Genomic DNA, 27,040 nt, shown 5'->3' with positions numbered 1-27,040 from the left:
ATGGATAGATGGGTAGGTGTAGCATCATTGATGGGTGTGCTTTGTTGAATGAGGAAGGGAGTTGAGGCTGTCTCGGAGAGAGCATCCGTCCCCACGCACTTAGGCAGGAGAGGAAAGGTCCCATCTACTTCAGGGCTCGGTACGGAGACAGCCAAGCCGGAATGTACCTTAACTCGCCCTGTCTTGGAATCTGGAACTTGTTGGCCCTGTCAGCTGCTGCCTATCTCAGACCTGCCTACCTGCCTGTCAAGGAAGAGAAGGAGGAGCGCCTCAGATAGTCAGACTACTCGTCAGTACCTTACCTAAGGTGCCTTACTCCGTAGAGGATGAAGTAATACTATGATCACTAAAGGGTACGCTTCCCACCTCATATGCCTGCTGCTTCATGTATCTAGCTTGGTGTAGGTACCGGTATCTCGCCTGAAGTTTGAACAACCTGAACTCAAGGGAGGAACAAGGAGATGCTCAAATGCTCTGCGTTGATGAGGCAAGCACGGGACGTATTTGCTCCCGGCCTCTACTCTTTTTTCCTTGCGGTGTGCGGCAAGGTAACTTGTGGATTATGGATCACGGAGCTTTAGACTTTAGACTTTGACGCCTCCATCATTCACATCCCCGGCGTCTCGTTGGCACCCTGGCATCACGGAGTCACGGACCAGCTACGCATACACTACAGACACCAAGCTCATACGGATCCCAATTTCTACGAATACTTTTCCTTTCACAGGCCTCTCGTTGATTACACTCGCATCGATTCCATGGATCGGTCTGGAGCCAAGCACTAATCTCTGCCCAATAAATCATCCCGCCTAGCCCGGGTCTCATTCCATCTACCTGATCCCATCGTCGCCATCCAATCCAGAGTGTCATCTATTCAAACCTACGGGGGAGTCTATTGCATAGGTAAACGGACAATGACTGGCCCATACGGAGTACTGCGCTAGTGTGTTGACACTCGACAGGAAAACGTCCCCTACACTCTATCACACAGTAGACTTGGACTTGGACCGACTGATCAGGCCAGTTCCACCAACAAGTGCCAACTCTGTCCAAGGATCGGCCATCTGTCAATACTCTGCTTCAACCAACAAACTTGGATTCGGGCTTTGTTTGCTTCATCGACAGCAACCTTATCCCCGCTGTCACTCCAAGTTAGCTTTTGGTCGAATACCCTGACATACCCCGAGCAGTCTCGCCCCCTCCTTCCCCTCGCATCTTTGAAAGCATCTGGTCCAGCCTGGTCAGTGCCCTTGAGATTTCTCTCCTTGGTCGAAGGGGCGAGACTGGGAGGGAGGGATGGAGCCAGACCCTTCGTCTCTCAACTCAGACGAGTCACGAACGACGTCAAGGAGTCCCCCAAGCTTTCTGGGGACTGCCCGGACCACGTGCAGCCACCAAAAGCCAGAGGCAACTACCAGCGAATGGTGATTCTGTACGAATGGGCAAATAGACGCAGACGTGTTGCTCAGTATTATCGGCTTGTCCAGCCTATTGGATGGTCCTCTCCCTCGTACACCAATTTTTCGATTGGTTTTGACCTCGCGAGATAGGCAGGCACCTTATGCTGGCTGCTCTGAAGACTGGGACCAACCTCCCTTAGGTTTGGTTATATTACACCACGCCTCATCCCGACCTGGGTTTCCCAACTTCATGACATCAGAAGAGAAGCCCGAGAATTCAAACGCAGAAAGATTGCCCTGGCTGCATTACCGCGTATCCGTCCATCTATTCATACATACACAGTACTTCGTACACATGCCCCGGCGGACTTTGTGCCAGCACCAGCACTCCGGCCACACAAGGTCTATCCAGACTCGAGTGCGATACCTTAATAGCTAAGAGGGACCAGTTCACTTGGCAAAGACGCGCGAACGCAAACTGCGATTGTTTTCGTCCGGACATCGTTGCTCGTCCTATCTATCTCGAGTCCCTGGGGTCACCGCACTTGTTGATCGTCACCACATATGCCTCGGGTGCCAACAACTCTTTAAAAAGAGGCATCCCTAGACACCCGACAGCTATCGTCCCGTGCCTATTTGTATACCTACCAGTCACTACTCCGTACAGACGCCAGAACCACAACCACCATCTTTTGCACCACACACCGGCACACACACAAAAGATCCAAAACCAACTCCCATCCACTGCACGCTAGCGGCACTGAGACAAGCCCTCGAAACTTGCGCCACCAGTTTGTCGTACCAGACCCTGTCCCGTTCTTGTCTCTGGTCTTGTCTGGCCCTGCAACCCGCACTGCAGCTTGCAGCATTCCCTGACGTCCCACACGTCCACCAACGCCTCTTGGGACTCTCGCTGCTCCAAGGCACGGCACGGTCTGCGGCCTGGAGCCCAAAAGTGCGTGGGGAGCAACAGCATCCCATCTTCGCCAACCCCGGTCCCCTCGGCTCCTCCTGCGTTGTCCATCATCAAAGAGTCTTGCTCTAACCTGCTGAGCATTAGCGTCTGGAACCAACTCCAGTCCCCACGCCTTTCGCCCTGGCCTATCCTGGCCTGTGCTCTCTTGCACCTTACTCGACGTCTTCTGGACCTCTGGAAGAACATACGAACCATAAGAGACTCTTCCTCCTCGTTGTACACCACCACTCACACTCTCTCATCCGAGTCTTGGCGAGCAACACAACCATAGGACGAGAACACTTTAGCAACTAGGCTTTGCTTACGCCTTCGATCCTCTTCCGCCCGCCTTCTCTCACTCTCTCATCCTCATCCCCATCCTCAGTCTCATTCTGTCTCATTCTCTTTCCATCTCTCGGCTCTCTCTCTTTTGCAAACAACAATTCAGATTGCTCGCAGTACCCTCCTTGTGCCCCGAGCCACCAGTGCCACCACCCCCGTCCACCAACTCGTCCCATCCTCTAAACAGTGCCATCTCGCCTCGTTGCCCCCGGGACGCTAGCCTGGTGTGGACGCTACTGGCGCTTTTCTCCCGGCACCTCAACCTGCCTATCCTTACAGCTTACGGCTACACAGCACTTCTCTCAAGTTCCCAGAGACCTCAACCCTCTCCAATCTGCGCCGCCCCCCTCCTCCTCCTGCTCCTCACCCCCCTCCCCCCCTCTACGCCTGAACTGGGACCTGGACCTGGACCCTCATCAGGACACGCCTATCCGCTTCCCACTTCTCTTTCTACCGTTTGCCCTTTTCTTTTCCATAACTTCCTTCACAACATAGTTGTCCAATACACGTCAAAAGCAGGATCGCGACCATGGACTTCTCTCACCAGTATTTCGCGCAAGCGCAGCCGTACCAGTTCATGGGCATCCCGCCCCTAACGCCATCCCATTCAAACTCGGCAGGTTCAGACGACTTCAACACAACATCTCCACCGGTAAGTCGAATCCAAACGGGAATTCCTTTCCCGACTCGAGCCCCCAATACCCACAGGTCACTGGTGGATTGCCGCTTAGCGTACTGCGACATGCACTTACACAATCATGACCGATCAGGATGTCTACGCCGAATTTCCCAACGACCAGCAGCACTTCAACAACTTTGATAACTATGCTGCTGCCCAGCAGTTCAATCCTCAGCATACATCATTCCCTGGCCCTCCTGGCCCACCGACACCACCGAACCATGGCCTGCCCGTACAGCAGCCCGTACAACAGCAACGGACACAACACAATGGAATGAGCGCTCCCCCGGTACAGCAGATCAAGGCTCAGCCCGATGCTCTCGTTCACAAGCAGGAGCCCCTCGACGATCATTCTCGTCGGGGACAGTCAAATTCGGACGATGAAGAAAACATGACGCCCGCGCAATCGAGGAGGAAAGCACAAAACCGCGCCGCGTACGTTATTCTTCTGCTTTCCATGTCCATCGTCTTAGGCGGCATGGCATTTCTCATTGTTCTGTATCACTAACAGGAACCTCACAGGCAACGCGCATTCCGGGAACGAAAGGAGAGACACGTCAAGGACCTGGAGGCCAAGCTTGCGAACCTAGAGGCGGAGGCCCAACAAAAGTCGACTGAAAACGAACGACTCAAGCGTGAGATGCAAAAGATCAGCACCGAAAATGAGATTCTACGTGCAACCTCGTCAATGAACGGCCACCATAGCTCTGCGTCACCAGAACCCCGGACAACAGGTCCCATGCACTACAACCCGAAGGACTTCTACACAGACCTGTTAGCGCCGCACAATAACAAGACGCCGAGTCATCGAGTCGCTATTTCATCCGACGGCGAACGCTTGCTGGCAGCGGGCGCTACATGGGATTTCATCATCAGCCACCCGCTGTTCAAGAGAGGTCTGGTGGACGTCGGCGACGTAAGCGAAAGACTCAAGAATCAAGCACGATGCGACGGCCAAGGCCCTGTATTTTCGGAGCGCTGCATCATCGAAGCCATCGAAGGTAGCGTTGCGAGCGGAAGTGACGAACTGCTCTAGAGTGAAGAGACTAGGCAGCCCGCAGAGAAACCCAACAGCGGGACCCGAGGGGTGCGCTTTGTAAGCGACGTGCAGCACTACCTACAAGGTGCAGGGCAACGGGCACAACACCGCCGCCCGCTCATGCATCGGGGCTAAGGTTCGGCGTTTGGTTCCATTTGGTTACACGGAGTCGAACTCACGGAAGGGGGAACGAAACGCTTGCTAAAACGACGTACGATATCAGGGCTCGACCTGTTTTTTTGCATCATGGCCTCCCAATCTTTGTGACGTTACTTGACGGGCAGTACCGACAGCATGAAGTATATGACGTGGCAAACTATTTCTACTAGACGACATGGCGTCTTTTTTACACGGGGAATCACAAAGACCGCTGCACGGCGACGACCACGACATAGGCAACAAAGATGCCGTCGCCGGCAGGGCTTTATGGGCTTTGGAGCATGTTGGACATCATCGGATAACGCCAGAGGAAGCGCGCACGATCTTATCTTGGGCAGCACATGTTGCCTCGTCGGTATGCTCGGAAATTTTTCGTGTTTTTTTCTTCCTCTTTTTGGGGCAAATTGCATGCTATTCGGGGTTACTCTGGTCTCCTTTGCCCAAGACAAGGCGATTTCCAAGCGGAGGAAGAAGAGCGATTGAACTGCTTGGCTGAGACGGTCAAGGAGGATCTGACTTTAGATCCTTCTTCTTGTCGGGATGATGTGACGGGATTCCTTTGGATGCGAGTATACTTCATCGAGATATCGTTAAGGAAGAAACATGGCATTATCTTGATATGTTTGGTGCTATCGTGCCGTCTGACTTGCACATAGGAGGAGACACTATAGTGATGACAGTGATGAAGACCATCGCTTCTCAACGCATGCTCAGGGTCTCGTCGGCGTCTCGGAGCGAGCGGCGAGAAGGCGGCAACAGGCGGGGTTCCGCCGGCGCCTGGCTGCGCCGTACTGGTCTGACTGAAATGCCGCCAATAGGATCTGACTACTCTGTATTACCCAGGCGAGGGTGATCACCTCTTCCATCCGATCCTTTCTCGATCGATGATTCCATTGATACCGTTTCGCTCGCCCGAACCCCAATCTGTCGCATTTACCGGGGTTCCGTCCTTTGTCGGGTCCTTTTTTCTCCCTTTGACGACCCTACTATAGGTACACGTATCTTGGCTACTTTACTTTTACATAGGTGGGTTCGTTGTTTTACCTTACTCGTAAAGTCGCCGAAGATCCGAGGGGGTCGGGAAAATGCAATGAACCTACCTACCTTTGATGAGTTCAGAGAAGGTAAGCCGAGGCTCAAAGCTTCACCTGGACTTGCTTTGTCTCGACTCTGAGATACCACAACACCTGACCTTGTAGTCCTATCAACAAGGGCAGGTATAATTAGTTGGGGGAAAACAATCTTTCTTCTTTCCGTCGATTCGTGTGTATCTTCAACATTAGGATGGATTGGTATCCTCTTCATCTAAGCTTGCTTACAAAGATGCCACGAAATACGGGTTGTAGAGAAGACATTGATCGCCACCCAAAACCACGACAACAATGACAGCAAAGTCTCCGTATCGGAAACTGGTAGCCGAACGTTGAAGAAACGGGAGCCACAAAGAGACTTGAAATCCACACATCCCTCGACTCCTAGAAAAGATGCCAGATAGGTAGGTGATGAAGAAACTAAAGAGGTGGAAAGAAAAAAATAACAAATCACAGTGCAGAAGAAACAATGATGATGCTGCGCCCAAACAGAGGAAGCAAAACAGAAACGAACAAGATTATTCACAAAACCACACAAACTTCCGTCACATCGTTACTTTTCCCTTGCCTGCCTGCCAGCCTGAACCAACCCCGTCCATCTATCCATCCCAAAAACCAGTCCGATCCCTGGCAAAGAGGGAAAGAGAAACCGACAGTCGGGGCCCTCTTCCGCCTGTCATCATCACCTGTCATATTCGCATATCGTTCCCCTCCTTACCCGTCCATCCCCGCCCGGTTCGTCAAAGTATCATTATAGTTGTCGTTTGGACGTTCCGAATCAAGCTTATGGTGCCGATGCTTGAAAGGGAAAAAAAAGGAGAAGAGAGGCGAAAATGAAAACTTTGCGCAACACCGACCATGAATGAAGGTTTACGTCTCTTGTCCTACTCTTCTGTAAAAAGGTCGAGAAAAGATCCGAGCGTGACCTGAAAGGGACTGCAGCCTTTGCTGGTCCCGTTCGAAATCTTTAATCTTTCAATCTTAACCTCCAACTCTCCCGTCGGCTGCGAATTCGCAACCAGCTATCGGGTGGAGAGCTTAATTCCATCCCGTCAGCTGGTCAACTGGATATCACACCGTGCAATACGTCTTGCCGAGGCTAGCAAAAAGACTGTAATCTCGGTGAACCGGCTTCTACTGCGACTTCTTGCCGGCCACCTGGGCGCTGCCGTTGCTCTCCTTGCCCTCGACCCACGGGTGCTTGATGGTCAGGCACCAGATGTCGAGGTAGTCGCAAATAGTGACAATAACATCCACCACGAAGCTGCCGTAGACACCGACAGCCATGCCGAGCATGGAGAACATAAAGGCGACCTGGTAAACGCCGTCGCCGAGGGCGCTGGGCCAGCCGAAGCCAAAATTGCGCTGCAGGACGGGACCAAGCGCGTCACCGACGCCAAAGGCGAGCGGCAGGCCGAGGACGTTGGAGTAGGGGAAGTCGAGCTTGACGAGGTGGGCCGTGATCATCTGGCCGACAGAGTAGGCGTTTACGATGCCGGCGAACATGACGAACGGCACGAGATGGGCGTGCAGGATGGCCGGGTTGAGGAGCAGGTACGAGATGATGAGCACCCACATGCCGAAGAAGGGTAGGAGACCCAGCAGCGCGCCGCGGGAGCGGTCGCCGCGTGCGCGGCGGGCCTGGATGACGTTCCGCGCCGACTCGATGGTGTTGAGGACGAGGACGAAGGAGCCCTGGACCATGTACCACTGCGTAAAGGACAGCTCGTAGAGGGCGGCGGGGACGCCCAGCTTCTCGGAGACGCCAAAGGTGCGGAGCATGGACTGCTGCCAGAAGGAGGCGCCGCCCATGTAACCGGTCAGGGCGTAGACGCCAACGAGGATGAGGACGCCCTCGACGGGGCCGTTGACGATGCCGAGGGTCAAGGTCTTTGTATGGTACTCGTCCCAGGTCTGGACGTAGAAGGTGAGGAGGGCTGTGGACGGTAAAAAAATGATTGTGTCAGCCTCTTGCTTCCGGGCTTCACGGGCAGCAATATAAATAGAATACGTACAAGAGAAGAGGACGGCGACCGTCATCCAACCCTGGCCCATGTTTTGCGACGCGGCGAAGACGAGAACCTCGAGGGATGTGTTGAGCGCATCGACGCCGTGGTCAAAGAGCTCGCCGAGCGGTCCGGACTGGTGCGTTCGTCGACTATTTCGCCAAAAGTTCCGTATTAGCTTCCATTTATCTTCTCGAGGAAACCCCAGACATGATAAATGAACATTAAAGAGAAGAGCTACTCACGCCTGCGATCCGTCCACGGCATCGAAAGTCTGGTATAGGAACAGGCCAACGGCCCACGAGTAGTACACCCAGCTAGGGCAGTCCTGGTCGAGCGTCGGGTTATACCAGAGCAGCGTCAGGACGTTTGCAATGACAAAGGTGAATCCCGTCAGCGTGATGAGGTTCGGCGCCATGCTCATGGGGAACATCTTGATCACGACATTGGTGTAAAAGGGCTTCAGGATGTACTTTGACGTCAGCGAGTGGTCGACGGCAGAGTACTTGTACTCCTTGAGCGCCGGGAGGCGTTCCTGGCGAACGTAGACCATCTTGGGCGAGCGTTGCTTTCGAGAACTATCTCGAGAGTTTTGATCGACGGAGCTGGTGCTTTTCGGCCCCTACGTGTGGTGTAGGTAGTTGGGGGAGAAGCTGTGCAAAGAGCCGCGGGGGGTTATTTGCAGTCGTGCGTTTCCTTTTGTTGTCAGAAAGCTCTTTTATTTTTTTTCCCTCGTCCTGTTGTCTGGCGGATCGGACTCCACGCGGGTCCCGGGGAAGACAATCTAGAGCGCCGTAGGGCCACTAAATGGGTCCGAAAAGGTATCCGTACGTCGGTCCAGTTCCCAAGCGGTGACGATGGCTTCAAACCGGGGTTGGTCGAGGGCTCGGTTTCGGCGGGGTGGTGAACAAGGTTTGTGCGGTGGGCAGGGCGGAAGGGGGGGAAAGCTTCAAAAGAGCATGTGGAGACTAGTGAAGTTGTCAAGACTTCGGTTCGCCAAGGTGAATGTCAGAGTTGTCCCGAGACAAGCGACGAGATTTGTTCAATAAGACCTGACGAAGTTGCGCTGAGCAGAGCAGGTTGAGAAGCCCGAGAACTTGACATGTGGTAACAGCGGAAAGGTCGCGTGGCCGTCGTGTCGCGCCGAAAGGGCCAAGCTATTTTTTTTCTTCACTAAGGTACCCTTCCTTGGACAGCTCAGCTTGAGCGCACACGCAGAGAACTCCGTCACCGAACGTCATTTCTGTCCTGGCCCTCGAGCTCTAGCACGTCCCAAGATTCCCGCCCAGTCCTCATTGGGATTAGCCTTGCTGGCCCGTGCCACACGCGTCAAGCGCCCCCCCAAAGTGTCAGTCGTCAAGCTCAATTTCAGCACCAACACCAGCTCCGCTTGACGTCGATCAACTGACATGCGCCGCGAGGCTTGACCTATTCTCATTCGACAAGCGTCTGGATGCTGACAAGGGTTGGGCGTCGAGCTGATAGTCAAATCTACCTTACCCATCTACAATTACCGGTACCCAAGGTGCCAAGGTAGCATCGTAGGCTTGCGCCGTGTATGATGATTGTGTGGGTGGCCCTCATACACATTCACTTTCCACTTCACACCTGAATCTACTAGTACTTCGTGATGCTTTTTCATGTCTTCATTCTAGTATACGCAAGCCGCCAGTCCTTTTACGCGCACGCTGATGCGCTCCAACTCCTGCTCGACACCCCCAAAGCTACTATGGTGGCGGCTACTCGGTCGAGTACCTTGGGCTATAATCAAAGTTCTCGTATCTTTGTGCTGCCGTACGTACGTCTGTGCTTGGAATATCCGACCATGTATCGATCCCACAAAACTCCGAACAACTGTCTTCCTTAAGCAACCGATGCAACAACAAGCGACGCTACGCCCTCCTCCTCGCTGCGAACCGTGATCTTGGTCGTCACACCAGACTTGGACGAGTATGCCATCCGGATGTTAGCCACCACCCTGCCGCCGCCAACAGTCTTTCCGAGCAACTTGAGCGTATGTGTCGTTTGGTTGACGGGCACATCTGTACCCTCCAGGGGTTGCAACGACAACACCTTTGCCAATTCTTCCGTTGCCTCTGTATGTCATGGTTAGCTCTACTCATGACGGATCCACCCAGTAAGTACTCACCTGCTATGCTCTTCATACTGCTGAGCTGCAAAGTCTCCTCGGCCTCCTCGCCGGCCGCACCCACCTGCTCCCAGATGTGATTGAAGTTGCTGGCGAATGTCGGAATGACATAGTCGCTGCCTGACAGGTCGAACTCGGCCACCTCGTACTCGTCGTCGTAGCCAGTGTCCTCTGGCTCGTTTGTTGTGGGATCAATCTCCTTGCTCGTGAACTTGAGCACGTTGGAGATGCTGCTAACGGGCATGGAGCCCTCGCCGTTGACCTTCTTGAAGGCCACGTACAGCTTACCCGGTTCATTTGTGGGAAGCTTGTCAGCCTGGATGATGAAAACCTCCTCAAGCTCCTCCTCTTCGGAAGGCGTCGCCACGATGGACACGTTTTCAAGAACGGTCGCATCCAGCGTGTTCTTAACTTCGTACTGGAACACAATGTGCTCCTTGAAAATGTGCTTGACGACGGTAACGACGTACTCCATCTCTGACTCGGTAAGCTCGACAACAGGCGACGACTTGAGCACGCTGCCAAACTCCTTCATCTCGGGGATCTGCATCAGCTCCTGGGCGTAACGCTGAGAAGCCGCAGTTGCAGATGCAGCAGCCTCCGCGCCACCTGCAGCGGCCTTTGTAGGACCAACCTTGGGAGGCTTGAGAGACGGGGCAGTTGCCGTGAGCTTCTTCGTCCGGTCCTCCGCGTCTGCCTGCTCGCGAGTAACGACAGGGATCTGAGAGATGTCGAAGGGGCTGTCAAATGCGGACTTGTCCTCTGATGTGACATACATGACGAGCTGGTGCTCAAAGTACGGCAGAGAGAACATGCTGTCTGTAGAGGGGTCAATAAGGAAATCTACACAATCACCCGCATCAAACGTACCATTCTTGACAAACTTCTCAGAGATCTCATCCTCCTGGTGCATGAGTCTGAGGTTGAGCGCTGCACGATCTCTGACTTCATCGTCCACATCATCCAAACATCTGGTAAGGAGAACCTCAACACTGCGCTTGACTTCGGGATCCTTCTGGCCGACACCGAACTTGGCAAGAGCAGTGACAGCGGCGGCACGCACAATGGCGTTCTCCAGAACCACTCTGTTGTAAATGTAGCGGATGTACTTCGTAGGCTGAGAGGTCTTGGGTCCTTCGAGACCGAGAAGGTGAAGGATTCTAACCGCCAGCTTGGTGAACTCGCAGTCCTCGATGAACTCGCAAAGGTGGGCAAGCGCATCCTCCTTGGATTCCGGCACAAACTTGATCAAATCGAACATGCTCTCGACAACGGCGCGCTTGAACTCGTACCCACCCTCGTCACGGAGAATGCCACTCAAGAAAGCAAGCATACCGGCCTGCTTGCTGGGGAACTTCAAGCAGAGCGTGCGGATGGCCTCAACGATGGTAATCTTGAACTCGTCCGTGATCTCAGACATGAAACCAGAAATCTGCTTCATCAAGCGATCAACGCTAGCCTCGTTACCGGTCTTGAGCAATGTGGTAATGGCAAAGGTGGCGATGGATCGGTTGCTGTTGGAGATCAGGAGCTCGATGTCGGGGTTGCAGACGTTGACGGCGTTGGGCTTGAAGGAGGCGAAGTTGTGGAGGATTCGGAGAGCGGCGAACTTTGTAACGGCACGGGGGGAGGTGAGGAAAAGCTGGAGAACGTGGACGGCCTGGGAGACCTCGGCGTCGGTGACATCTCGCATATCGCAGATAGCCTTGGCAGCCTCGAAGTTGACCATCTCGCTCTTGTGGCGCAACCAGCCATCTAGTAGCTGCATCATGGGCTTTCTGAGCGACGGGTCCTCCTCGGCCAGCTGGGCAGCCAGACGGACGAGCATGACGATCGCCGCAGAGCTCTTGACAGCACCAGCGGCACCGAACTGCTGCACCATCTTGACGAGCGCCATGCGGTCGTGCATGCGCATCGAGTATAGCAGACCAATGGCGTGGTACTGGGGCATAGTGGAGTTGTTGGCGGGCAATTGGCCGCTCGACGAGGAGAAGCCCAGGGAGAAGCCGCTGGAGGACTTGGTGGAGGCCGCAGCTTCCTGCGTCTCGCTCTGCCAGCGGCGGACGACATCCTTGGCGATCGGGAGAAGGTGGTAGGAGGAAATGAGAGCCGCGGAAGATACAGAGGGGTTCTTGTCAACGATTGCCGTCTTCATCACACGCTCAATGGACTGAACTGTGGTCGCCTGGAAGCTAGTTAGCAGACTGCCCTCTCCCTTCCATGTAGCTCACAGCTTTGGCGTACATCGATAATGCGGCACAGGGCCCTGATGGCGTTGGGTCGGAAGATGGCATCGGTGCTGCCTCCTGTATCCTTCATGATGGTGCTGGTGACCATGATAATATCCTCGGCCGAGTGAGCCAGCTCCTTGATGACAAGGTGGACCATCTGTCGCAAGCTGGCATCTTTATTCTGGAACAGCTTCGAGATACCGAAGAAAAGGGTCGTCGCTTCGTTTGTGGGGAACTTCTCGCCCGTGTAGAGCAGAAGGGCAATCTTGGTAAGGAGGATTCGACATCTTCGCGGCTGGATTGGGGAGCTGTTGAATAGTCGTGCTGTTCACTCCCGTTTAGCCAGCTTGCTCGCCCAGTGCTCGAAGGGGTTCCAGAGGGATGCAGAGGATCGAGTGCAATTCCGTCAAAAACTCACCTTCTTGGAAAACCTGGGTCCTGTCCACCTTCACCAGGCCCAAATCCGCATCTTCGTCTTTCTTGCCGTAGCTCATGTTGGGCAGCGGTTTTTGGCGGACTGCTTGAGGTCGGCGTCGGTGACTTCGAATGGGACAGTTGGCTGCTCCTGACGGCTGGTGGATAGCGTTGCGAACATGGGTGTGGGGTCCTTGCACGTGACATGGAGCCACACTTCACTTTCACGTCGTGTCTATCTTATCTGGCTTCAAGGGTACCCAGCTCATTGGAACACCTCTCCCTGCCTACCTTACCTTACTATGTAGGTAACGTATACAGTCGAACTATACATGATTCGTTGTCAAGGCCAAGTCATGATCTTCAGACTTTTCTTAATTACAATGTTGCAAAACATTCAATGTCATCACCTTGGCATGTGGGAGCAATCTGATGATACCTAAACTTTTTGATTGCCTATCTGAGAGTAATAAAGTGGAAAAGACTGATGACCGCCTTTGCTGTCCTGTGTAATCGCCAGAATTCAATCAAACGCCCCCTGAACAGCTTGCTTCGTTTCCCCCTAAGCTATCTTTTGGGGTAACTGCTGCTCTGTTAAATGTCGTCCCAATCCCAAGGTCTTTCCCCAGGTAATCCACACAAAGGAGCCCAAACCAGGTCCCCATCCAAGCGACGGTGCTAACGAAGCAGAAGATGATTGACGAAAACCTCCACGAGATCTACTCATCACCGTCTATACACTGATCGGAGACCCTGAGCAGACGTGTCGACCATGCATGGGTCTGGGTCTTCCCACTGATGGAATTGAGGGTGATCGTGAGCTCCCTCCTGGTGGTTCACCAGGGCAGAATAGGCCATGGTGAGAAAGGGTTCTGTCGCCTCCGAGACCGACATGTTGTTCAGCTGAGCGACCTTGATGGGCGGGTACTCAGTCTTCTCAGCCTTGGCCTTGGGTCGTCGGTCACCGATGACACCGACCTGGCGCTTGAAGTCACGGAATTCCTTTTCCTGGGTAACAGCCATCATTGATTTGCCAAGCGCGCCTGTGCCCGCATGAAATAGCTGGCTGATTCTCTCGTTGCGTTTCTGGAGCGCATCATCCGTAATGGCCCACGTACCCTCCGTCCAGGGAGGCCGAGCGGTCTTGGGATAGTCGGCTTGCCAGTCATCACTAGAGACTATAGGCATGGCGGATGCAGCCTGAGCACGGCTTGTGGCTTCGTTCATGTTCTGTCCAAGCTTGATAAACTCTAGAACCCTCTCCATCTGTTGATCAGACACTTTCCGCGCCTCGTCGACGACGTCCTGGAAGCAGTCGTCTGTGTCGGGTGTAGAGCCGCAGAGAAGGGATTCGAGTGGGCTTTTAAGATGAATGGGTGTCTCTGCGCCCCGGGACCTCATGGTTTCGAGTGTCATGTGCTTTTGCGGACCCAAAGTCGTTTGACCCGACAAGAGTCCGTCGAGCTGCATCTCTTTGGGGCCATTGTTGAGGGCCTTGATCGTGGTTTCGAACGTTGATGTCCGATACTGTCGGTGACCCGGGGGGCCTGCAGTCAGGGGACGAGGAGCGCCTGGGCCAGTTGCAAGAGTAGACTTGTATGCTGCCTGTGGGGGATCTCTCTGGATAGTGGCTGCTGGGAAAAGACCAGGGGGCGGGCCTGTGCAGTTGATGCGCCCGGAGTTGTCAGGGCCATGGCTTGATGTATCGGCTTTCATCTTGAGAATGTCGTTCGGATCCGTCTTGGCAGAATGGAATAGAGCAGGAGCATGTGAGCCGTCATTTCCCACATCGAAACCCTCAAAGGTCTGGGCTCCGTAAGACGGAGTGGCTGTGCGGCTGATATTGCCAGCAGATGGAGCCGGCGTTGCACCCGGCCGAGAACGAAGAAGGGCCCTCTGAGCTCTCTTCTGGTTCGGATTGGGGTATGATGCCAAGTTGTGGAGAGACTTGACAGTCAGGCCTCGAAGAGGATTCTCGCCAGAGCTCTCATCGTCTTCATTGTCAGTCGAGTTGGCATCGACATGCTTCTTCACGACAGATGTGGGCATGGCAGCAGCAGCTGGTGAGGCTTGATTCCTATCCATGCTGTAAGATGGCATGAGAGAGGAAGACGAAACGCTTGGGACGTCCAATTCATTCGGAGACTCAAGGCTGTAGTCGGTGAGAGGGCTGACGGCGCGGTCGTAGTTCTGCTGAAGAGGCGAGTACTTGGGAATCTGAGGTGGGCGAGGACTGGTGGGTGTAGTGACGAGATTCTGGGACTTGAGAGGCAAGCCGGCAAGAACTGACTTGGGAAAGAGAGACAGCTCAGAAGCAGCAGCTCCCTGGGCAGGCCACTTGAGAGTGCGGCCGCGACGAACGGGAGGCTGGAGCTGCTGGGCGGTACTGGGGTTGTAGATGGTACCGGCAGTCGTGTAGGTTTGTCTAGGAACATCCTGCTGGAAGGTGCTGACAGATTGCTGGATATAGGTAGTAGTGCCCGCCGCCGCCGAGGAAGAAGATAGATGATCCATGTTGAGATTCAGAGGCATCGCCAATACTTGGAAGCATCCAACAAAATTCGAAAACCCTGATATGGATAAGCGTTGGCCAAAGACGAATTTCTTTTGTGTTGATCCAGTTCGGAGAGTATTTCTCAGACGGTGAGCATCCAAAGGAGTGCTGTGCTGCTGCTGTCGTTGTTGCCGTGGCGGATGAAGGAACGACTGATGATGAGACTGAGGAAGGAATCAAGAAAAGAATGGTGCCAACTGCTTTGGATGTAAAAGCTTCAGGTCATCTCGTCTGGAAGTAGAGATGGGAGGTGAAGCTGTCACGAAGCGGCTGTTGACGAAAATTGCAAGTTGAGGGGTGATGGATGGGTTGAAAAATAGATGGAGGGAGGACGAAAGGAAGAGGAGTTGATGAAGTCAAGGGGAGGGGCCGAGGGCCGACGCTTTGCAAGGCAGGGTATCAATGTGCGTAGAGGGGACGGAAGGTGAGGACGCGGTCTGAAGGTTGGATGGAAGGCGCGCTGGCGCGCTCGTAGGTGGTTTGGCAGACAGGGAAGGAATGAGGTGTGAGGTGGGTGGAAGGTGCAGGCAGCCTTGCAGGTGAGTTGAAGGTGAAGTAGGAAGGCAGGAGCCTCGTCGAGGCAGCCCAACCCAAGGCGGCCTTTCTTCCTTCCACCTTAAGAAGAAAAAAATGCGCAGATGGCCAGATAAGACAAATATGGTAGAGGAGACCGGGAAGCAAGGCAGGAGTCGAGTAAGAATCTTCAGATCAGTGCCTGCATCTCAGCCTTGCTTTCGTCGGTCTCTCGCAGCAGAGCAACGCAAAAAATTCAACGCTCAAGAAGACAATACCAGCAAGGTTACAAGGCAGCCCGGTGGAAAAGTCAAAGTTCTAAACGCCAACACTCTGCGCATCCGATGCGGAATATCTCGAAGATGAAAGCATACCACTGCCTAGTAAGAAGCCTGTATGCGAGGCCGTAGTATATCTGTCATCCTCCGTAACAGTTCTGTGGAAACCCCTTTACCGAAGCCACTCAGTCTGATAGTGAAGTTGGTAGAACCATTCGGAACGACAAGATTCTCCTCGAGGGCAGGAAGAACGACCGGCGGAGAGTCAAACACCCACAAGTGATATCGACACAGTTCCCCTTCGGTAGCCGTCGTTCTGTTGGATGGGTGTTCGGGACTGTCGCATGGGATTGTGGCAAAGCAGACAATGTAATGATTATGCTTCTCGAGGTTCATTCTGTCGACGAGGTGCTTGGGAGAACGCACAATACCAGTGGCATACATGCTGTCGTCGGATCTCGGAATACGGGATAAAGACGGATCAAAGATCAGAGTGAATGGGAATGTTCCGACGAAAGAGCGGTTGGGACGAAAAGTGATCTGATTCAAGGTCAGCTTTGATTCATCTACAATACAAGGTAAGCGAGCTCCTCGTCTTATATCTAATGAACCTTTGCAGTAAGCTGGCCTAAGGTAGATGTCCTCCCCCCCTCTCTAACCTGATGGCTCGCAGCCTGTGCCCATTCACCAGGAAAAACAAACTCACGCTCCTGATGTTCTCACCGGAAAACTCAGCATATCAAAATCCACCTTCTCCATCCACCATCGCCAACGGCCAAAACCGCTGGCGCCCTACAATAGTTCAACGCTCCAACAAAACACACAAAAGGTCCGCATATGCAACAGCCACATATCCACAACGATCAAAGGTTCTTAGGCGCAGATATGTCGGGTTACACGATCCCCGAGCGCCCCCTTTTCCCTCCACCACACCTTCCCTTCGTTCCCCGGCCCAATGAACAAGCAGGGTTATCTCTCACCATTCCCTTTATGAGCAGAACGGAGAAAAAGCCTCTCCTCTCTCTCGAGTATGAACGATCATCAACCAATCATCTCGAAAAGTACGCCACAGGACACCCACGCCAGGCCAGCGAAATGTCAAAAGACCAGAGACCTCGAAACGTTGAATCAGAAGGGCCTCCAAAGTCAAAGTTCGCCGCATTTGGCTATTGCTCCCCTTAGCTGCCGTGCTCGACCGGCCAATCCCACGGGAGGGCTTCCATGTCCGGCTAAGGAGTCGAGAAATAAGGTTGGTGGTGGCTTGTTCCCTCTTCCCCAGAGGGTCTCGTGTCACTGATCTAGGGCTTCAACTTTACCCCCTTGACAGGTGATAGGCTACCTCAGGCCGTACCTTGACATCCGGGGCAACCCATCTTCAAGCTTGGACTTGCCCACATCTCGCTTCCTGCGTCACGAGACTAAGCCCAAGCAAGCAGAATCGAAGCCATCCAGCAAAGTGTCCGAAGGGTAGATAGGAAGGAGGCGTTCGTCCGGCCCCCGCCTCCCCGCCTCCCCGCGCCCCCCTCTTCTGTCGTACCGTACCGTTTAACCAAAGAGGTAAGAAGGACTCAGAACAATGTCGGGCCGCAGACAGCCATCCAAGCTGGAAAGCTGTTTCAGTCTAGAACATCTTCGATCTCTGGGGCGCTTCTTACGTCTTAACCTCCCATCCCCCCAGCCTAAACTCTATCGCAGCCGCCTTCGTCCGTAAGATGGCCTGATGTTGCAGATCTCGAGGAGACACCTAGTAGCCCTATCCGCTGTTAGTCCGCATGACAAAGTCCATTGTTGGTCCGGGCTAGACACTAAACTGAGTCGGCCCGTACGTACGTCGCTCGTTGCCTTGATCAGCAAAGAACTGCCAAGACTTTGCCAGGTGAGTAAGGTAGCTGAATGTCAGCTCGTCCAAGACGTTCCGGATGACTAGACCGGTTGTGCGCTCAGGTCCGAGAGCCTCCAACTACCATGGCGCATCTTCGTAATTGCAATTCGTGTTAGTGACAGGATGAGTAGCCGCAAAACGTTGACTAGAGCACATGCAAGTATAGGTCACTGTATATGGCATAGCGCCAACGAAGTAGTGTAATCTCTCGTATTCTCTCTGCTACCACCCTTCACTATGATACCAAAGTCTCGCACGCATTCTCAGCGAACGACGTATGTCAGGCACCAACCGCGGCGAGACCCAGCTTCCCTCGATTCCTAGCTTCCTCGTCACATGCAAGATAGCTGAAGGGCGGGCTCAAAGAGCCAAGCCGACGATCCTGAAACCATTTGTTTTTAATCATATCCACACACGCCACCATGAAACCGCTCATAAAAAAAAAAGGTCGTAATCAACCGCGACCAGATAGCCTACACATGCTTCAACAGTATTCTATCATATCCCGCATGCTTTGTTCCAGGATCGTTGAGCTTGAGAAATCAGACATGATCCAAAGAGTTGGCTGCCCTAGTAGGCAACGGTGTCAGGGAGCCTTGGGATGCAACTCTGAATCATCTAAAAGAGAAGAAAGACACAGGTGGCCCGTGTGTTTGTAGTAAACGACTCAGGAGGAGGTTTGGTGAATGCTGGAGTCGAAACTAATTTTCATCCACGCTGCTTCGATGCAATGAAGCATTTGAAAGAAGAGAATGCCCGTTTTGAAGAAATCCACGAGTCCGGTGTATGTACTGGGCGGACGAGAACTGAATGTTGCTTGGGGTATCGGCTGAAGGACATGACTGTAAAAACATCATGAGCCTGTGCTGAGACTCGAAAATTGCGACTCGTGTTGTTCAAGGAAGGTTGAGAAATGAAATGCCAGGCATCCCACTATTGGTGTATATACTTGGCGAGTTGACTCGACTGACGAGAAAGAACCAATTACGGTCGAGTGAAAAAGGGAAGGGTTTGGAATTATAGGCCTTGCGGATACGCACTGCCGGGTATCATGCCGGTGCCTCCTGCTCGGGATGGGGGGCCGAGGCGACTGCCTGGAAGCTCAAAGTCGGGGTTGTTGTTCAAGAGCATGTCTTGCCTTCGCTGTTGGACGGGTCGTCGGGGTGGCATCGGCTGACCATACCCTGGCATTGGCGGCGCAGGATTCCACCTCGGGTTTACCCCTCTCTGGGATATTGAGGTGAAGTTGGACAGATCAGACTCGGCGCCAGGACTACGTGCACCGGCATCCGCATGAGCGTCATCATACATATTGGGCGCGGGTAGAGGTACCTGAAGGCCAGGCGGGGGACCTGCTCTTTGAGCCGGTGCCGGTGCTGGCGCGTCCGCGAAGCGCGGATCGACATCTTCGTAATAATCGCTGGCTGCTGGCGCAGGCGAGCTTCGGTTGAGCATCTCAGCAGAGCGTTGCTGTTGCAGCGGAGACGCCGTGCGTGATGAGGCCTGGTTCTGGTTCCAAGCCTGACGAGGTGGGACATAGGCACTAAAGATTCAAAATCAGCAAAGCACTCTTCTGTTTCAAAGATTCAAGGGACTTACTCGTCTTGGCTGTACCTGCTTGCCTCGCTCATGTACGTGTCGTGCCTCTGAGGGTGAGACCTGTTTCCGCCGTTTTGCTGCTGCTGGAGCCCGACCATGCCGGCAATGTCAGCATCACTGTCACGGAACTGACCGAAACCCGCAGGTGGATGCGCAGGGCTTCCTGTAGCGGCGTCCATCTCAACCGCTTGGCCAACCATTGGCTGTCCGTCGTGGCCAGGGAGAGGCGGAGGTGATTCAGCTCTCGGCAAGCTCTGACGCTGAGGGTTGTAGGCTTCATAGCCCTGCTCTTGTTGAGGGATAGATGGGAGAGAAGGGTTTGTGAGGTTGTTCGAACTGGTGTACCCCGGGGCCATATCCATAGAACGACGTCCGTAGGGGCCGCCAGGAGGAGGACCACCGTAGCCGTTGGCTGGGCTTGGACGACGGTCGTACGGTCCAGGACCTCCGGGACCACCAGGTCCGGGTTGATAGCCTGGCGGAGGTGGTCGGCCTCCTCTCATACTGTTTGGTCCAAAGCCGCCGCGAGGGGGTGGCGGGCCATACCCGCCTCGACCACCAGGCGGAGGGCCACCATAACCTCCTCGTCCGGGAGGACCTCCATAGCCACCTCTTCCTGGCGGCGGAGGGCCGTAGCCACCATATCCGCCTCTGCCACCGTAGCCACCACCGCGCCCTCTGAATCCTCCAGGAGGCATACCGCCCCTACCTCTCATGCGCTCCTGCGAGGGACCTCTTCTTGGGCCAAATCCATCTTGAGGCGGCAGCGGGTTTCCATAAGGATCTCTCTGGATCGGTGGGACAGAACCAGATCGTGAAGGAGGAGCATCGCTAGCAGTCATGACGCCTTGAGAGCCATTGACCGGACTTCTTGCTGTGAGAGGGATACGTTCATCGCTGACCTGGTCATTGTTCTTCTGAGATTCGAATGAGGCAAAGGTCGGCATCTTATCAATGCCGTTTCCTCCGCTGACAACGGGAACAGTAGGCTGAGAGGCGACCGACGCAGCAGTCTTTACCTGAGCCTCGCGGTTGTAGTAATTCTCTCCGCTCATCTCAGCGTTCTCGGCGATTCTCTTCTTCCTGGCCTTTCTGCTGACCAACATGCGGCGCATAGCACACGAGACCAAACCGCTCATTCCGACAAGAATGGTAGCGGCAAGGACGATGTATGAGCCCCATGCCATGTGGGGGACGAAGAGGAGAACATCAACGAGGAAAGCCAATAGACAGATGAGGAAGTCGATGAAAGAGAAGATGAAGAGGGCGAGAAGGTATCTCGCAGAATGAGAGGGCGAGTGAAGGTGAGCGACGGCAGCCATGATGAACATGATGAGAGTCGCGAGGGCAGCGACAGGATGTACGATCAAGATGGCTGACAGAGTGTTTCGGGCAGAGTCTGGGAGGTCAAAGGCCCCCTTACTATCCGCGGCTCCAAAAACTCGTGCTGTAGAGAGTGTCAGCCACAGTCCCCCGTTTCGGTAGTCAGCAGTGTACCACGTTGAATTACTTACTCGTGTCATAACCAATCTCAGGGCCTTCGCAAGTGCCGTCTGCCTTACAGACGCCAAAGACTCCGAAGTTGGCTCCCTTGAAACTACCCAGCGGAATAGCCTTAATAATCGGGGTTGATAGGGTAGACAGCAGAAGCAAGGCGAAGGCCGCAAAAAGCAGCACCGACATGGGGGTTGCCGGCCGCAACATGATGGCGGTTTGTCGTCGAAGAAACCTGCTTCCAAAGAGTGGTACGGTGAGCCGGCGTCGTCAAGACGCGGCGAAATGAGGGGTGGGTTGCGCCCGAGGGATTCGGGTGTCGTCGTCAAGAAGTTGTTCGGGGTCGGCTAGTGTAAGAAGTCGTTGCGCGGCATCGTCTACTGGTTGGACAAAATCGTAGTCGAAAATAGTGACATGAATGAGAGTAACGAAGTGTCGATGAGAGTCGTATGGCAATAGATTCCTTTCTCTTTCTTTCCTGCTAATCCTCTTGCTCGACTGTCCCCAAGTTTGCTCAGTCGGTATTCTAACGGGTGCTGCTGGTATTGGCGCTGAAACAATGTCGCAAGGAGACGGGATTTCGGTCGACGAATTTAAATCAAATCGATTCGGACGAGGTGGGAGAGAGTCGTGGAAGTTGTGTCGTGTCCTAAATGCAGGGCTGCATCCAGGGGAATTGGATTGAGGTTGTGCGAAGTGAATAGGATCGAGTTCCTCCTGTTCGACCTGGAGAAGGGAAGAGGGAGAAAGAGACAAAGGTACGCACGATCTGGGGAGGAAGACGATGTGGGCGGATGAGTGGGAGAGTGGGCGACTTGTGTGGAGGGAGCGAAGATGGAAAAGTGGGGTCTTGACCGTGGGTGCAGCAGGAGTGGGCAGTTTTGGGCCACACGGCAGGGGAGCCAAGGGGATTTGGGAACAGGGGGGTGCAGTCAAGTGTCGTAGAGGGGGTGCGGTGAGAGAAAGGAGATGGGAGGCAGGAAAGACGTTTACCACCACCACTACCGTAAGTGCGACTGGTTCTGGAAGAGCGAGGTTCCTAAGATAGATAGCTCAGGTTTTGGTGCAGGATTCCAATGTAATAGCGGGAGGCGTTGGGCAGGTTGCGTAGCTGGATGTGGCTGGGGCAGTGGCCAAGCTGCAGTCGACATGCCTATTTATCCAATTACCTTGATTTAGAACTGCAACCAGCCAGCTTCATTTGCATGGCCTGCTTTGCGAGGCTGATGATTGATCATGAGTTCTTGTTCTGCAGGCAACACGTCCTGTGGTGCTTGTATCGATTGTGCCTTGAGGGCGAAATGCGTCCGTCGCCCATGATGGTACCTATTTCTTTTCTATCTCCACCCCCAGGGTGGAAGATGGACTCATTGTGCCTTCCCTGGAGGGATGGATAAGATACGTACTATTTAGAGGTCCAGCATGCAAGTAAAAGTGCACAGCCCACCTAGGTAGCAAACGACTTGCAGGCACCAAGCAGCGCAGATTGGCAGAGAGTCGGGAGGCAGGCACGCTGCAAGCCGCACGACAGGATCGTGTCGAGGGCGACGAGATTGGAGTGCGCGAGAAACGGAGGCGGGTCTGCATCTCCATGCAGTCAGACACTGGGCTCACATCGTCTGCCACGAGAGCCTGGAACCCAGATGACCCCATGTGGGCTCTCTGCAGCGGGTGTTGTGCCCGCTAACTCGTTGGTTCAAATCAATATTCTTCCCCCCGCCGCCGAAATGCAGCGCAGGTTGGCCCCAATATCGATGGGGGGCAGGCACGAACAGGCACGCCGCACTCCAAGAATCTAAATGGCAGGTACCTGAGTAATGTACCGTCCTTAGCGCAAGACCGGAGGTATTCTTTGTTCCTCAACGCGTGTCCAACTGTCCCCCGGCAGCCACACCATTCCATCTCTCTCTTCCCAAGACATGCTGCACCGACTGCGTGGCTTTCCCAAAAGGTCAATCTTCTCCGAGCTCGACAGGACAATGCCCTTGTTCTCGCGGAAGTCTGGTCCGGCCTCCATTTTGACCAGAGACATTGAATGCCATTAGGCTTCGTCACAGAATACCGTTATTCTGTCTTCCGAGGTAGCTCCGGCCAATAGGAGCCTCTTACGAATGATGTGAGTACGCTTCGTCTACGAATAAGGGACCTAACCACACATTCATTTACGCAGCTGGCAAGCCATCCATGGAAACACAAGTCCACCTTAATACCATGCGGTATACAACGCAGACGGGACGAATACTTGCAAAAGAGCCAATAGATCCTTTGTCACCAAGCCAGCCACAAACGACTGCGGCTAAGCTTCCCTTCCATTAGTGTGACCCCAGGAAGCCGGGACCGAGTCCGCTACCATCAGCTCACAGATAGTAGCACCACAGGACCCGACTCGAATCTCTGACCAACGAGAAAAAAGTTGAGCGACGACCAGGTCATCTCTAATTTCCCAAATTACGACCGATATCACCCCGACAAGATGGAGAGTGGGAAAAAAAACTCAATCCATCCCCGTCTAGTCAGGTCCCGGTCGATTCTAGGTCGGCCTATCTGCAATCGACTGCACGCAATCGCGTGCTTACCCGGCAGGCCCTACTCATCATACAAATCCGCGTGAGCTTTTCATGGGAAGCCACTGATTGAAATATGGCAAGCCACAGTACAGTTACGTTACGGAGTACGAAGTACTAAGTGCTACTTTTCTAGACCCTGGATACCTGGAAGCTCAGGGCTTCTCTACGGATACCTAGTCTGACAGTGTCACGAACAACCTTACCCCGATCAAGCAGGTCGAGATCGAGCGCTCGCGAGGCTATGGCCCCCTGGAATTCAACAAAGCTTAGCAGGATGAGGAGTGGAATGGCGATGGATGCACCGTGCCGGCAAGCCCTCATCCTTCTCGTCCTCTGCAATCACCCCGCCGCTCAAAGATCCTAGTTGGAACAACTCCACCAATCATATGTTTTGATGATCCGAATTAGCCATCTAGTGCTGTGCTTCCAAAGTCCCAATCACTCTGTGAGCGCTGCATCTCTCATGATCGTACGGAACCTCAAGGTCTTCATCATTGCGGGATTCGTGAGCTGACTTCCTGTGTAGCTTTTGACCTGACTCCTGCAAACTTGCGAACAGCTTCAGACTCCTCCGTGGTCAAACGGACGACGCAAAGGCATAGCATCGTGAATTAAGGCCCCCTTGTCGGGATGGGGCACCAGAAACTCTCTCGGTATCCTGGGCCCAGGGGCCCACGCAACGCCGTTGTCGGTCGCATCCCTACACTGCAATTACAAGCATCCACTCTGCCTTCGATAAGTTCCAAGCAACTATTGTAACGACTTGAGGACCGTGGATCGCCCGCGTAGCAGATACATGCGACCACCGCTGTGCTCCACGTCAATCGGCGGCAAGCGTTCATTTTGCCATATTTCTCGTTGGTACGCAACGTTTCTCTGACATTTTGAGCCTTCCACGGATATATACTTCACCTGTTGAACCGTCGGATTCGCGAGGCATGAGGACAAAGAGAAACAAAAAGTTGCGGCACCCAGATTGCGTTGACCAACTTGGTTCCAGTAACAGGTACCTGTCGACATCAACGTCAAGAGATCCAGGCGTATCGGAAATGCGAGAAGCAGCCCCGGTGCCTAAGACCACAACGACGACGGCCATACTCTGGATCGAAAGTCGAAACATAACCGCTCTGCTGACCAAGACAGCTAGCCCACCGCCGCAACGACGCGTTATCGGGCGCTAGCATCGCTACCCTGGGCTATTTCAGGCTGTCCAAGCTTTGGCCGTGCCTCCTCAATGGGAAGAAGCTCGTCAGAGACGGGAGGAATATTAGGTCGCCTCGAAGACGACCTTCGCCCAGAGCCTCTTCCATTTGTTCCATGGCGTCGTTGGCCGAAATGCTTCGCGCGTGATGTCTACCGTGATGCCAGCGTTGTGGCTGTGGTATTGACTTCTTCAGATGAAGAGAATCTTGAGGCAACTGGCTGACAATAGGCGACTCTGTGACACGGGCGCTTCGCCGTCTCAGATTCTGACGCAGACACCAAGGTTGTTCGCCCTGCAACTCCTGCGGTCTTCCATGCCAAAACCCCCACAGTCCATTCTGCCGCCAGCTTTCAGTCATCCCGGAACGCAGCAGCCCATGCCGCCCGCCGTATAGCCCGCCTGTTATGAGCGAGAAGCGAAGCCATCTTGATGAACTCTCAGTCTTGAGCGAGTCAAAATATGAACTGCTCGTCGATCGACGGCTTGTTCTGGGCCCCTTTGATCATTCCGGAGCTTACCCCCTGGCTAGGTCCAATTGTTCGACACGTAGTCACGTCGGCGCCATGGCCTTCCGTCTTCAACCTTCAGGCCCCAGGACGTGCCAGAGCGACTCACCTCGAATACCTAGGTCGGATACATCAGCTACCACTGACACGCGACGGTCCGGGTCTGACTATGTCTATTCAGAGACGCCACTCTGAAAGTCGGGGTTTTGTGGCCAAGCTTTTGCCGATTGTTACGTAGAGTCTTTAGACGATGCTTCATCCATCGTCTTCCTACCCTAAGATACCCGGTCAAACCTTGCCAAGTTTAGCCATTGGCAGCCATGGTCTACTCAATCATCTGTATAGCTCTTCGCCAGGGCCCTCAACTCATGTTGGGGTATTCGGAGAATAGATTGCCCACGGTAAACAGACTGAGCTCTGCGTCCAATGTCGAGACATGTCTCGGTATGTAGGCACAGTTAGAGGCTCCTGCACGACAGCCGAGGCGTCGCACCACGGTGGGTGAGGCTAGACGGTCCATCAAAACCAAGCCCAAATTATCGACCCTCATTGTTTCCTGACTCAAATATATTTCCGTAGGCAATTTACAACTTTTATATTGCCTAGAACGGCAAAAGACTGGAACTTCTCCGCTGACAATGGAATGGCGCCCATCCCATCAAAACGTTCTATGATTGCCTCTGGTCTTACTGAACCCACGCGCACCTTGTAGATCTGATGGGTGTGCAGGGACACTTGGTTCATGCACTCATTCTTGCCAGACCCTCTAAGCTCAAACCAAGACGTCACGTCTGTCGACCACTTGCGTCATGGTCAACCCGAGCGACGCTGCGTCTTCTATTCGCACGACGGATCGGATCACAATGCCCCTAGGCAGTGGTGTGCAACCTCGGTTTCTGCCACAACAAGCAAGCACCCTCCTCTCACCAGCAATGAGAAATTCAGACGAAGGAATGGTTGACATGCCTTACATCGAGGGACCGACACCCGCTGAGCTGCTGGTTGCGGGAACGGCCGCCGCCTAACTGCATGAGGAGCCGACCAACCTTTTTTCTTCTGTGTGCTTCCCGCCTCCCCCCTTCGTCACGACCTTTAGCATGTGGTGTCTGCCAAAGGGTTCAAGTGGCTGAAGCTGCCGTCATTCAAGCTTTGCCCATGAAATCGGCCCACAACCTCGCTTTTGTTTCACTTAATCTCAGGCACCGGACGCCGTCGATCCCCAATGCTTCAGAACGCGGCACTTTGGATGGAGCCACGGCCTACCCTGTCAGTCAGCCGGCGGGAAAGGGGCGCTCTGGCTGTATGGCGTACTACGTCGTCAACCTTGAAATAGGCGCTGGCCAGTTATAGAGCTTTTGACTAGGAGGTGAAGGCATCGAGGGGCAGAAAGTGGTAGATGCGCAATGCTGCCAGAGGTTTCATTGGCTTTTGGGCTCGGGTCGGCCACTTTCGTGATCTAGACCACACGCTTTGGAAGAGGCTTATTTAGGCAATTGCTTTGAACGTGTCAATTAGACAAACGGTAAGATGCTTCTTCATCTTCGAGGTTTGGTGTCAATTCCTTCACATTCAAAAGTGCATTCCGGCTCTGCAGAAAGGTCCGGCAGGTCTCGGATATAAGACTTGAAAATAAGGTTAGTAGTCACGGATCGGGACTATTTCACAGTATTGAATAATCCCGCTGGACTCTGGAGCGACTCGGCAAACTCATTCTATATTACTCCGGTTTACTCCCTGGGGACCCAAGGCTGACCCGCAAGGAAATACGCGAGCTTGCGCTGTTGCTGCTGCTGCGGAATAGACTAAACTCAACGTGCTCGACTGTTGAGTAATTACGCCGGGTCAGGGTTCGTGAGACCTCTTGGGTTCGTCAAAAGAGGCAAAAGGCCTCGTGCCGCTATTTGAATCTTGACTAGAAAATACAGGCAGATCAGCCAAACCTTGGGATTAAGAATGAGGTCTACTCATCGGTTATTGA

General features: G+C 53.8%; 8 protein-coding genes across 8 annotated transcripts; 1 reads left to right on the top strand and 7 right to left on the bottom strand.

The window, feature by feature from the left end:
- Positions 1-648: 648 nt before the first annotated feature.
- Positions 649-870, bottom strand: CPAR01_10422 (uncharacterized protein; the record flags this gene model as incomplete). The annotated part of the gene is made up of 1 exon (XM_060494683.1): positions 649-870. The coding sequence occupies one exon, from the start codon at positions 868-870 to the stop codon at positions 649-651; it is 222 nt and encodes a 73-aa protein (XP_060346865.1).
- A 2,356-nt stretch (positions 871-3,226) lies between these two features.
- On the top strand, positions 3,227-4,412 carry CPAR01_10421 (bZIP transcription factor; the record flags this gene model as incomplete). Its single annotated transcript, XM_060494682.1, has 3 exons — positions 3,227-3,349; positions 3,468-3,811; positions 3,899-4,412. 3 exons carry the CDS (start codon positions 3,227-3,229, stop codon positions 4,410-4,412), a joined length of 981 nt encoding a protein of 326 aa, XP_060346864.1.
- Positions 4,413-6,799: 2,387 nt separating this feature from the next.
- On the bottom strand, positions 6,800-8,224 carry CPAR01_10420 (CDP-alcohol phosphatidyltransferase; the record flags this gene model as incomplete). Its single annotated transcript, XM_060494681.1, has 3 exons — positions 6,800-7,602; positions 7,681-7,823; positions 7,917-8,224. The coding sequence occupies 3 exons, from the start codon at positions 8,222-8,224 to the stop codon at positions 6,800-6,802; spliced, it is 1,254 nt and encodes a 417-aa protein (XP_060346863.1).
- Positions 8,225-9,534: 1,310 nt separating this feature from the next.
- On the bottom strand, positions 9,535-12,545 carry CPAR01_10419 (uncharacterized protein; the record flags this gene model as incomplete). The annotated part of the gene is made up of 5 exons (XM_060494680.1): positions 9,535-9,767; positions 9,821-10,639; positions 10,691-12,005; positions 12,065-12,375; positions 12,470-12,545. 5 exons carry the CDS (start codon positions 12,543-12,545, stop codon positions 9,535-9,537), a joined length of 2,754 nt encoding a protein of 917 aa, XP_060346862.1.
- Positions 12,546-13,191: 646 nt separating this feature from the next.
- Positions 13,192-14,979, bottom strand: CPAR01_10418 (uncharacterized protein; the record flags this gene model as incomplete). Its single annotated transcript, XM_060494679.1, has 1 exon — positions 13,192-14,979. The coding sequence occupies one exon, from the start codon at positions 14,977-14,979 to the stop codon at positions 13,192-13,194; it is 1,788 nt and encodes a 595-aa protein (XP_060346861.1).
- Positions 14,980-15,912: 933 nt separating this feature from the next.
- Positions 15,913-16,254, bottom strand: CPAR01_10417 (uncharacterized protein; the record flags this gene model as incomplete). Its single annotated transcript, XM_060494678.1, has 1 exon — positions 15,913-16,254. One exon carries the CDS (start codon positions 16,252-16,254, stop codon positions 15,913-15,915), a length of 342 nt encoding a protein of 113 aa, XP_060346860.1.
- A 2,455-nt stretch (positions 16,255-18,709) lies between these two features.
- On the bottom strand, positions 18,710-20,995 carry CPAR01_10416 (uncharacterized protein; the record flags this gene model as incomplete). The annotated part of the gene is made up of 3 exons (XM_060494677.1): positions 18,710-19,235; positions 19,292-20,738; positions 20,806-20,995. 3 exons carry the CDS (start codon positions 20,993-20,995, stop codon positions 18,710-18,712), a joined length of 2,163 nt encoding a protein of 720 aa, XP_060346859.1.
- Positions 20,996-24,190: 3,195 nt separating this feature from the next.
- On the bottom strand, positions 24,191-24,472 carry CPAR01_10415 (uncharacterized protein; the record flags this gene model as incomplete). The annotated part of the gene is made up of 1 exon (XM_060494676.1): positions 24,191-24,472. One exon carries the CDS (start codon positions 24,470-24,472, stop codon positions 24,191-24,193), a length of 282 nt encoding a protein of 93 aa, XP_060346858.1.
- Between the last annotated feature and the right edge of the window lie 2,568 nt (positions 24,473-27,040).

The sequence above is a fragment of the Colletotrichum paranaense genome (assembly GCF_030867605.1).
Source record: "Colletotrichum paranaense strain IMI 384185 chromosome Unknown Scaffold_8.1, whole genome shotgun sequence".
NCBI classification, from domain to species: domain Eukaryota; kingdom Fungi; phylum Ascomycota; class Sordariomycetes; order Glomerellales; family Glomerellaceae; genus Colletotrichum; species Colletotrichum paranaense.
This window is presented reverse-complemented; position numbering and strand designations above follow the sequence as displayed.